The sequence below is a fragment of the Triticum urartu genome, unplaced genomic scaffold, assembly GCF_003073215.2.
Source record: "Triticum urartu cultivar G1812 unplaced genomic scaffold, Tu2.1 TuUngrouped_contig_4320, whole genome shotgun sequence".
NCBI classification, from domain to species: Eukaryota; Viridiplantae; Streptophyta; class Magnoliopsida; order Poales; family Poaceae; genus Triticum; species Triticum urartu.
Window position 1 is genome coordinate 44 of NW_024114900.1, and position 12,054 is coordinate 12,097.

The 12,054-nt window shown below is 44.4% G+C and overlaps 1 protein-coding gene across 11 annotated transcripts; it reads left to right on the forward strand.

The window, feature by feature from the left end:
• Window positions 1-5,630: 5,630 nt before the first annotated feature.
• LOC125527656 lies at window positions 5,631-11,795 on the forward strand. Of its 11 annotated transcripts, none has more exons than XM_048692172.1 (10): window positions 5,632-5,918; window positions 6,004-6,399; window positions 6,612-6,755; window positions 7,869-7,975; window positions 8,095-8,150; window positions 8,266-8,517; window positions 8,788-8,885; window positions 9,112-9,188; window positions 11,289-11,308; window positions 11,413-11,795. In XM_048692172.1, the coding sequence occupies exons 4-9, from the start codon at window positions 7,869-7,871 to the stop codon at window positions 11,293-11,295; spliced, it is 597 nt and encodes a 198-aa protein (XP_048548129.1). In that variant the 5' UTR covers window positions 5,632-5,918; window positions 6,004-6,399; window positions 6,612-6,755; the 3' UTR covers window positions 11,296-11,308; window positions 11,413-11,795. The 11 variants fall into 11 exon arrangements, 10 of the variants coding, with proteins under 10 accessions (XP_048548125.1, XP_048548124.1, XP_048548129.1 ...); XM_048692169.1 differs by lacking the exons at window positions 11,289-11,308; window positions 11,413-11,795 and adding exons at window positions 7,644-7,703; window positions 10,196-10,265; XM_048692175.1 differs by lacking the exons at window positions 11,289-11,308; window positions 11,413-11,795 and adding an exon at window positions 10,196-10,265 and having other exon boundaries at window positions 8,266-8,318; window positions 8,394-8,517.
• Window positions 11,796-12,054: the final 259 nt, after the last annotated feature.

A 12,054-nucleotide genomic window follows, 5' to 3' on the forward strand; every position in this document is an offset into this window, starting at 1 on the left:
AAGTGATGTGCATTACCGAGAGGGCCCAGAGATACCTCTCCGACATCGGAGTGACAAATCCTAATCTCGAAATACGCCAACCCAACATGTACCTTTGGAGACACCTGTAGAGCACCTTTATAATCACCCAGTTACGTTGTGACGTTTGGTAGCACACAAAGTGTTCCTCCGGCAAACGGGAGTTGCATAATCTCATAGTCATAGGAACATGTATAAGTCATGAAGAAAGCAATAGCAACATACTAAACGATCGGGTGCTAAGCTAATGGAATGGGTCATGTCAATCAGATCATTCAACTAATGATGTGACCTCATTAATCAAATAACAACACTTTGTTCATGGTTAGGAAACATAACCATCTTTGATCAACGTGCTAGTCAAGTAGAGGCATACTAGTGACACTCTGTTTGTCTATGTATTCACACATGTATTATGTTTCCGGTTAATACAATTCTAGCATGAATAATAAACATTTATCATGAAATAAGGAAATAAATAATAACTTTATTATTGCCTCTAGGGCATATTTCATTCAGTTAGGAGCCTCCAATTAAGTTGTGGAGATTGCCCCAACCTTATTTGTAATGGTTCGGTCGCCGCCTCCAAGGGCACCAATAGTGGAATCATGGCATCTCGCATTTTGTGAGGGCGTGAGGAGAATACGGTGGCCCTAGTGGCTTTTTGGGGAGCATTGTGCCTCCACACCGCTCCAACGGAGACGTACTTTCTCTCAAAGGGAAGGAACTTCGGTAACACATCCTCGTCTCCACCGGTTCCACTCTTGGTCATCTCTTACATTTACTTGTGCAAGCTTACATTGTGTTGTATCCCTTGCTTGCTTGTGTGCTTGTTGTTGTTGCATCATATAGGTTTCTCACCTAGTTGCATATCTAGACAACCTACTCTGATGCAAAGTTTAAATTGGTAAAGAACAGCTAAAAATTATTAGTTGCCTATTCACCCCCCTCTAGTCAACTTACCGATCCTTTCAAAGAAGGATATAGGGTATTACCTCCTCAAGAGGGCCCGCACCTGGGTAAATGATGTCTCCTTCATCCCTTGTTACCCATAGATCCGAGATCCACAGCTCGGTACCCCCTACCACGAGGTTTGCCGGTTTTAGTACCGACATTGGTGCTTTCGTTGAGAGTTACGTTGTGCGGTCGACAAATGATTAATGGCTCGTCTGCAGATCAAGTGCAACACCAGCTGCAGTGACATCTTCGTCCCCGGCCAACTCTTTGCGTTCAGCAGCAATTTTTCTACACGCCAATTCGATGGGTCTTCTCTCCTAGATCGAAAATCTCGCTCACGACCAGGTTGTTACGTTTTGGTTGTTTGGATTACACCGCGGACGCACGTGGTGGACTCTTCCTTTCTGGCTGGATGCCCTCTCGAGTCGAAAACCCTTTAGCCACCGCGGGTTCAACCTAGGAGCCGACCTCCGATCCGGGCTATGGATCGGATCCCCCGGTGGATCCACGCTCAACCCCGGAGCCGATCATCTTCGTGACAAGCCTTGATCTTATCTCCTTGTTAGGTGCTGACCTTGATCCACACGTGAATACAGACCCTGTGTCAAGCTCGGATCCGACCTCCCTAGTTGACGGTCCGGGATCAGCCCTAGCCGACTAACACGCCCACGTCGCATCAAGCGACCCGCAAATCATGCTTCAGATTTTGCCCGGTCCTCGGCTAGGCCATGAACTCCAAGGATCTATCTCACCTCAATGAGATGCTGGATCATATTTAGAGTTTGTCAATCTCAAACGACCAAATCTTGGATTACAACAAGATCGGACTTAAAACCGATGACAGGGAAATTTACTTCCCACCCACCACCCACCTAGTCGCCAAGGTCAATGACTTAACCGACGTGCTGGACTACGCCTCTGAGGAGGCCACTAACATGGATGAAGATGCCGGTGTCCGAACACTACAAAAAAAGACACATTCGTGACTTTTTGGGCTGAATGAATTTTTTTCTGTCATACTAATGACACTTCTATGACGATAATTGTGACAAAACTCGGTATCATCATAGATGTGGTGGGGTCCTACTTCTATGACAAAAAATCATGATAGAAAATGGGCTTTTCGTCCTGGGCGGGCCGGCGACGTAGCTGCATGACATTCTTTGGGCCGTCCATGACGAAAAAAACCATGGTAGAAGCGAGGGCGCGGAAAATATCAGGGAGTTCCCGGTACGGTGGGTGGTCGGGGGCTGAGTTATGCACGTTTCTCTCGTACGTACGTGCGTGTGTGCAAAGCATTGTGCTCTAACTAAACCCGAGCGGGGCATTGGGCTCTAACTAAACTCGAGTGATTGCACTTCAGGCTACGCATTAATGAACCCGAGCGATCGATCGATGGTTGTTAAGTGAACCTGATCGAGCGATTCATTCGCTACTTCTGCTAACTGAAGCCGATCGATGCCGCCTCTGGATGAACAATGAGCATTGTTGGGGGGGGGGGGTGGATGAACAGTTCCCGGTGGGGGTTGGATGAACAGGAACCCGTGGTAGTAGAGGACGTTGCCGTTGGATGAACAATACCTCGATCGATCAAGTCGGTGGATGAAAAGGACCCCATGGAGGGCTGGATGAACAGGACCCCGTGGGGTGCTGGTTGAACAGTAGTCAGTGGAGGGATGGTTGAACAGTAGCTGGTGGAGGGCTGGATGAATAGTAGCCCGTGGAGGGTTGGTTGAATAGGCCCCCGTGGAGAGGGCTGGTTGAACAGTAGCCGGTGGAGGCTGGATGAACAGGAGCCCGTGGATATCCAGTCATGGGTGGAGGCTGGAGGAGGTCGTCGGTGGATGAACAATACCCCGTGGAGGCTGGAGGAGGTCGACGGTGGAGATGAACAGCTCCCGTGGAGTCCCTTTTGCGGTACGCCACACCCTCCCGATGAACAGGACCCCCGTTTTGACCGTAGCGCTCCAATACAAGTCCGTTTCCTCCGTTTTGCGGTACGCCGCACTCCTCTCGGTCAACAGGACCCCGTTTTGACCGTAGGAGGTCCAACAGAAGTCTGTTTCCTCCATATTGCGGTACGCCAGACCCCTCCCGATGAACAGGATCCCGTTTCCACCGTGGTCGGTCGAACACAAGGCCGTTTCCTTCATTCCGCGGTACGCCAGGCCTCGTTTCCATCGGCTCTTCCGTCCAAGCCGGTTGGCTCCCAATGAACAGCACGTGTTTCGTTGCCTCCCGATGAACACGACGCATTTCGTTGCCTCTCCATGAACACGACGATGATGCAGTTTCTCCGTTCCGACCCAGCAACAACCATGTACAGGAGCCCTGACTGTACATATGGGCGAGTAGGCATTCGAGACCCCACCTGTATGTACGTACGTGGCCGTATTTACTTTTTTGCACCCTGGCTGCTGTACGTACATGTACATGCTACGTGCGCGCCTCTACTACCACATATGCGCGCCTCTACATCGACCAGTATGTACGTACACGTTCACGAGCAGAATGAAAAAGCTACATATGCTTCGATCGGGTGGGTCCCGACTGTCAGGCACTTCCTTGCGTGCGAAGATGTAGGTGGTGGTTCCCAGCAGTCAGGGGGGTGAATCATTTTTTTGCTCGTAATATGGACGCACTTCTTTGCGTGCGAAGATGTAGCTGGTGGGTCCCAGCAGTCAGGGGGGTAACGTTTTTTTCACGAAATACGGTGGGTCCCTGCTGTCAAGTGGAGGAATCATTATTTCCCGCGAAATAAGGAGGCAGTTCTTTGCTGCGGCCGTGGACCCAGCTATCAGCCTCTCCACGTACAGTACTCTTCCGACGGAAGTCGTTCCTTGACCACATTGACCACGCCATGGCGAGAGCACAAGGGCGGTGGACGATGGTGAGGCCTAGGAAGGTGATGACGCGGAGCTAGGGAAGACGCGACAGTGGATGCCCACGCGGAGAGGAGTACGAGGGTTCACTGGTTCGGCTGTGGAGTGAGGCTTCCGTCGCCGCAGGGCCTGACCAGCGGTGGGAGGAGTAGGGGGCGGTGAGGCCTCCGTGACATCACAGCCGGCCATGAGAAGCAGGAGCACGCGGCACGACCGGTGCTGGTTTGGGCGGCTGGAGCAACAAGACCAGAGGTTGAAGAAGCACTACCACCGTTGGATGGACATCGTACGGTCGCTGGAGCTAGAATCGTTCATATTGAATAAGTTGTCAAAGCCCTCCGTCCCCATCAACTTAATAGGCCCACAAGTCAGCCTCCCACTATGATGGGTCCTAGCTAGCAGAGGGGTATTCATTTTTTGTGCATAATAAGGAGGCATTTCCTTGCGTGCGAAGATATAACTGATGGGTCCGACTTGTCAACGGGGGGGACATTTTTTCGCGAAATACAAAGGCCCTTCCGGTGGGTCCCAGCTGTCAAGTGGAGGAATCATTATTTTGCGCATAACAAGGAGGCATTTCCTTGCGTGCGGCCATGGACCCAGCTGTCAGCCTCTCCACGCACAGTCTACTTCTGATGGATGTCGTTCGTTGACCACGTTGACTACTTCGTGCCGAGCGCATCCAAGGTGGTGGACGACGACGAGGCCCCGGACAACAACGAGCCAGAGATAGGAAAATGCGTGAGTAGAGTTGCAGACGGAGAGGTGTACAAGGGTTAACTGGTTCTGATGCGGTGTGGTTCGACAGTCGATGGAGAAAAACATGAGGTGTAGAGGGATGGCATGGCCAACGGTGGGGTAGCGCTTCACAGCGAAGTGTGCTAAGCAGAGCTGCTAGCAGCAAGAGGCGGGAGCAGATGGTCCCGGCAATGCTGGAGGAAGAAGACGAGAGATTGAAGATGGATGCCGGTCGTTGGATGTAAATCCAACGACTAGCGATGTCAGAATCATTTGTTAACTAAGTTGACAACGACTTGCGTTGGCTTTGAACTATTGGCCCACATTTCAGCCTCCAAAAATATGGCACACATTCAACCATTTTTTTTAGAATTTACAGTCAATTTGTTCTTTTTCTAGAATTACAGTCTATTTGTTGGGCTGGGTGAACAAATAATATACCGTTCATGTGTCCCATTTATTTTTCTCCTAAAAAATTACAGGCCAGTTGCACTTTCTCAAAATACACGATTTTATTGGGCTGATTCAAATTATAACATTGGGTTGGGTGCAACAATGTTATCAATAATTAAACAGGGGCTGAGCATTTTGTTATAAATATATTTAAATAATAAATAATTTATTATTACATTGGTCCTTAAATCTTACCAAGCTTTTGTACACAATCATCAGGATTTTCGTTGCCAAAAATCCAGTATTTTATTAATAAGAAATTATTTTTATAAGTTAATAAAATATGGGATATTATTTTCTTACATATGTTTGTATCTATTAAATATATGATGACAATAACAATAATATATAATAACATATAAAATAACTTAAATATTTAAAACAATACAAAGGCTTCGCTTGGAGGATGCTCCCTCGATGGGTTCCTTCGCTGACCGTCAGATCGAGATAAAATTCCCACCACGCCTCTTCTCCACCGTTGGATATTCACTACATGTTTCACCACGTTATCTCATTCCCATATATATGATCGGTGGGCCACTTTGTCGGTGGGGTCGTCATATATTGGCTGGGTTCGTCGGCGTGAAGGTCTGATTGGTGCAGCCTCCTGGAAAGCCCATTGGCCCCCCAATCCCCACAGCCGCCCGCCCGCACCTCTCCCGCCTCCGGTCCTCCCTTCTCTCAGCCGCCACCCCACGAACCCTAGCCGTGCCCTCCTGCATCTGTCCTCCTCCCCCTTCCTGGTCCGTCCCAAGCCCCTCCTCGTCTCATGAGCTAGCCGAGGAAAAGAGGGGTGACGCGACGACCTGGTCGTCGGCCGGTGGGGAGCCTCGTAGAGGCGGTGGCGGAGACGACCCTAGATGGTGCCCCGTGAGCCGCCCGACCTCCTTCCGTGGATCTACTCCTCCCATTTCCTTTCCGTTGATTTACTTTTTTGTTCGTGTTTAATCTTCAGGGCCAGGATCTGGACAGGGTGCCTCAACCTCGTCTTCCTCTTCCACCTACTCGCTGATAGAGACGGCAGCAGCGGTGGGAGGAGCCTAGGCGTAGAGGAGGGAAGTGGACGAGGGGGGTGCAAAGGCAGGAGATGGGGGTCGCCGGATGAGCACAGTCGCACAGGGCCTGATCCCGCCGCTGCTAGAGCAGAGTGGAGGACCACAGGGCCCGATGGGGTGGCTGGGAGCGTGCGGCATCTGGCTCCCAAGCAGGGAATGCAGTGGTGCTGGCCTCTCCTCTCCCTGCGCCTTTGTCCTGCGTCATCACTACCGCCACGGCCTTGCTCGCCATTGACCTCCCCAAGTGCTTCTCTCCACAAATGGTGCCGCCATGTCCAGATCAATTCAAGCGCCAGGTACCCCCTGATTTGATTTTGTTTAGGATTTGTATGGAGCTTGAATCAGATCAGCGTAACTTGGAGATGTTTTTTTTCTACACGGATACTTGCAGATATATGGAGGAAGATTAGTTAGTAATGCCCATATGAAGTTTGAATGTCCAATTCATAGACGTCCTTCAATTTCATTACAGTGATGACATGTTTGTTGTTGTTCATATTTCCAACAGGAAAGTACAACACGTGCATAACTTGTTTGAGGAAATTCCATCTGGAAGCAATATTTGATCATGACTTGTCTTCTTGATGCTTCATCTGCGGCTAGCTGACTACAACATCACATATGTAAAGGGAAACCATCGTAAGAAACACAGGTAAAAAGGCATTTTCCTTGTTCTTATAGTTTTGGATCAAAGTTCACATTTTACCTTGAGTGACTCTTTTTTTGTTATAGAATGGATTCAACAATAATCAATAAGGAAGTGCAAACTGAGAGGGGTGGGAAAAATAACCTAAGTAAAGAGCTAATATGAAATGCTACTTTCCAGTGATTTGTTGTGACCTGTTAATTTTTTAGTATGGAGCTTGAAGTTTTAATGCAGATAGGAAGTTTCATTTTATTCTTATCCACATGCTTACTAAATTTACATTTTTATTTCATTTCTGGAAAGAGGCAACCTTAAATAATTTAGAGGACTCTTCAGATTATAAGAGAAAAGCCATATAGGTCATAAATGCATAGGCATTCCAAAAAAAGGCACAAAAATTGAGCTAGAAGGTATGTATAAATTCATGTGAAACTGAGACATAGGCAAGCATACATAGGAATTTTGCAGGATCATTCCTACGATCTGGAGGGCCATTATAGCCAGATTTACCTAACGTCTCTAAGAAAATCTTTTGAAACTCGGACCATCCAGATATATCAACATGGAAAAGCCTGCTGAAAGAAACTTTTGTAGCTGAAGATGCTTGATTATACTTCCTATGGGCTTGTTTTGAAAAGAATTTTTCCTGGCATGCCATATGTGAGCCCCCAACCATCTCTCTCTCTCCCGCACTCATTTTCTCTCTCTCACGTTTTGCCTTTGAGGCTGTAGATCTAAGCACTAGCTGTTTGTAAAAATGCTCAAGGTGGGCTGCTTAGAGGAGGGCAGTATGTTCTACAGTTTCAGTTATATGATTACATACAACTAAACAAAAGTTTACATGATTCTATAATTATTGTTGGAGATTTTTACTCACAGTAAATTTCTTCAAAGGATCTGTTTAAAGACAACAGGCATATATTTGTACAGAGATCATATTATTTTGATACCCATGTAAGTTCTCTTATCTCTTTGATGTGCATCTTCTTTAGGAACTTACCTCGTTGCAATTTCTGGTCATTCTTTGCATAGCTAAATCGGTATCAAGAATATTGTATTGTTTATTTCTTACCATGTCTGATCGACTAATATGGTTACGTCTATGCAATACTTTTATAGATGAAGTTGGTGGTTCATGGAGACCCAAGGTGCACTGACAGAAGATATCAGAGGAGCAGAGGAAAATGCAAGTGTGTATGTGTGAAAAATTATTGCTTTAACTCAAGGTATTGTTATCGGTCGTGTGGTATATGAAAGTACATGATGTCACCACGCTCAAATTCCAGCTATTATCACTATCAAATAGTGTCAAACAGAGCATCTTATACTGTGTTTCTACGTGCAGATCAGTTGTTCGTTCTTTCAAGCGCTATGTTGCTTACTCAAATGTTTGTGGCGATTGTATCCTTGTGCCATGAATATTTTTACTCAGCAGATCAATATAAACATATTGGCTATCTATTTACCAATTCTGAATTTAAAGCACTTTATTTTATGGCCTTGAGTAAAAGTTCAGTCATTGTTGGCTGGAAGACATCTTCAATACGCCGTCAACACGAGCTTACCAAGGTAATGATCTATTTATTATCAGCCCATATCTGGTTTGTAACAGGGTTATTATGTTTCAAAATCCTCTGGCATCAGAAAGGAGATTTTGTGGATGATGTAAGATATCCACATGTTGTATATGTGGAAAAACCAAAGGCTCGGGATGTTGATTTTTCGGATGAAATGATTTATCAGGCAAAAACTACAAGTGAAATGGAAGGTAAGATACTGAATTGGAGTTATAGTAGTACCAGGCTTTCCATGATGATGTGATGTTTATTGTCCAAGGACTTGATAAACTAGCAGAAACCATATATGCCAAGTTTCTAATGACGAAGTCTTTACGCTGGTTCATGTTTGCATTGGAGCTACAATTTTGTTGTTATTTAGTGTTTTTTGTATTATATCCAATACTGTTCCATACTTCCATTTCTCCTGGATGATTAAGACGATATTTTTTCTAACTGAATTAATATGTCCCCTATTTCAGAAGTAACGCTCAAAAGCCTGAATAGAATTCCTTGGCAAAGGGTAGATGTTAGCTTCAAGAGAAGTAGACAATGGATTTTTGCCCATAGCACCATTCAGGTATGTTATGAACCCCATTACCTTGGTAATAGTTTTCCTGGTGTTACTTAATTATCCCCTGGTATATTCTGTTGTCTCCATACATGTTAATCTAATAACATATACAAAGGCTGTGTAGGTAATGGCATAGCAGATTTTAGTTTCATGATCTTACTTAAATGTAGTTCTAGCGATAGATAGCTTTACACTATCGTCACGTGGGTCCCTGCTTCCTTCTGTTTTGCAGGTCCAGTTGTCGTTGCCTTCACTTGCTTTGTCGTTTACCCATCTGTCAGCTCGCCGATCCCCTGACTTGCTGTCAAGGTTTGTGTCCTGTGCCTCCATTTTCTTTCTTTTTGTTTCTCTATATTACTTACTATTTTATTCTGCTACCTGACCGGGTGTTGCGTGCATGCTTTATTTGTTTGTTTCGGTTTCTTATGCTGCTTATTTCATTTATACTGCTTCCTGTGCTAGGATGTGCCTTGCTGTGTCTTTTGTGATCCCAATTTTTTAGACCCTGGTGGCGCAGTTTTGTTTGCCCGCTCTTTCATGCGTGTGTGAGATTATTGACGATGGGGTTGTGCTTGTTGGAGTGGAGCCAAAGCAGTGATTCCCTGCCGCCAGATAGGATGTTCTTCTGGGCAACTGGCGGTACGGGGGCACTGTCCGCCTATGAACAGGCTGCTTTGCAAGCTATAAAATTCTTACAGGGACGATGTAAATCATGTTGCTGTTGATTAGGATGATTCATATACAACTTGGGTCTATATTTTTATTAGCCTGATTAAGGGGGAGAGAGGCAGGGAGGTGCCTAGGACGAGTAGGAAGGCTCTGGGCAAAATTTTGCCGATCCCGTGTATGTTCTATTTTGCCCAGTTAAACGTGTACACTTCATGTCATATAGCATAATAATAGCAGATGATAAACTATCGTTGTCATATTATTGAACTTGATATCCTGTTTGAACTAGACAGATAATTTTGACAAGATTTTATCCTGGCGTAAACATGCTGTCATAGTGTCAACACAATAATAATAGAAAAACCTTTTAAAAATTCAGGTGAGGTGAAGCAAGCAAGCACCTCCCCGTGTTTTATATGTAAGCAATCACCTCCCCGTGTTGCTTTGCTCGACCATTGTTCGTTTAAACCTTTCTTCTGTATTAGTGCTACTGGATAACCGTTATTGATCTACCAAAAAGGAATCATAACACTACAGGTCATGGAAAATAGATATAATTAGCACATAATCCTGCAAGTTTCACCTAATATGCACATGTCGTTTCAGTTTTCCAAAATATATACCATTGAGAAACTTACTGGATGCAGTGCAGATTCTAGGATATTAACATTTGCAGCCATACATTGGTTTCAATGGTGACAGATTTCTGTCAATCCCACAGAGATAATTTAATTCAAGACTAGCAAATACAGTTAAGTTTAAACGGTTTCCTTTGATGAAATTCTAATGTTTTTCCAAACAAAGTATGATGAACTTAAAATCCATAATATGAAGCTGTGTCTGCTGCATCAGAGAGGTGACGCCGGCCGGCTGGCGCCTCACCACCGGCTCCTGTTTGGCGGTGGCAAAGAGAAGGGTGCCGAGGATGTGTTGCTCTATGCATGGCTGTTGAAGTACATCATCGTTATGATGTGTATGGTTTCTCTATTTTCAGCCCTACTGCTCCAGATCCCAAATCCCATGACCATGCCCCCACCTCTCCTTCGTTGAATGAAGGGAGTCTGGTTGCTAAAAAGTGACTTTTCTTAATCAGTATGTATGGCCCCTCTGCACATGCCGTTTCTTCGTATTTAAGAGGCCCTCAAGCTTTGTCAGTTTTCTGATAGATATGGAATTTTAATTTGATAGTCCCAACAACGGTGGGTACTGATGGAGCTATCTATTATTTATTGTCAATCTGTAATACTTTTGTCAGCTTCTAGCATGTGGTTGCTCTACCAGAGTGCAATTTTCTCTGCGTGGCATACACCAGTTACCATTAGTTGATATGTTTGTTGAAGTTTTATTACAAGTTAAATAAATGTGTAGTGTGGCAAACTGATTATTATAATTTGATAATGTCAGGCGCCGATGGCTTTATAGATATGTAAATAAAATACCTTTAAGTAAAACTAAGCATTTAATTATTGTTATGTTATGTTATTGATTTCACCGACTTTATGTCGGCCGATTAGTTCTGCAGGATTCCACATCGGCTAATTTAGATTATGTTACTAGAGTATTAGAAGAAGTTCCTGATATATGTACTTAGAGCATTTGCTGAGATTTGATGCAAAATATTGATGACCAGGCATTATACTGCGCATAAGCACAATTTTTTAGTTTTTATTTTTATTGTTGCAGCAGCTTTTCTATAGCAATAGCCAAATAGTGTGACATAACACTATTCCATTTTCATAGGCCATAACACATCTTTACATGTAAGTTTGTTCTCTAGATAGTTCTCTTTCCAAGATTTTCATATCATATTTGTCGTGGGATCTGACTGCTTTACCATATTTTCCTGGCGTGGACGATGTTATAGAGTGAGCTACCATCACTTCTCATTACTCACTGTAATCAATATATATGTGTTTATGCCATAAAAGATGGACATTTGTCGAATCCATTGTCGTGTCATGTAATTACTTGCAGACCAACTATATAGTTTTGTTCGGATTGTAAAGTGGAAACGATAAAACCCTACAACTCATGTGTGATTGTCTTTTGATTATTTACTTCCTCAAGTAATATGGATATGGTGCTGCGAGGATATTAAGTATATTCATGAAGTTGTATAAATCACGTTCTACGATTCACTTCTGTTATGCATATTTACTTTCCAGTTTTAGGACTGAGATCCATCCATTGTAATGAATTTGGTTGTATGGGCATTACCTATTTGACTTAGGCTTGCTTCATCACATATAGACTGCTTTTCTTTTTCCCACTGTTTGTATGGCCTAAAACTATCATGTATATGACGCAAGTTATTAGCAATGTTTCACATTTTCTTACTTGCAATACTGTGCTTGCGTATTCAGGTGTTCCAAGACCCAAATCATCGGGAAAACAACACTATAACACTTTTTCTTTTGAACTTTGGTTACCCTTATACAAGCCCCCGTTCATTTTGTTTATATAGTGGTTAGAATAGTAACCATATGTGCTTGCTCAACACTGATAA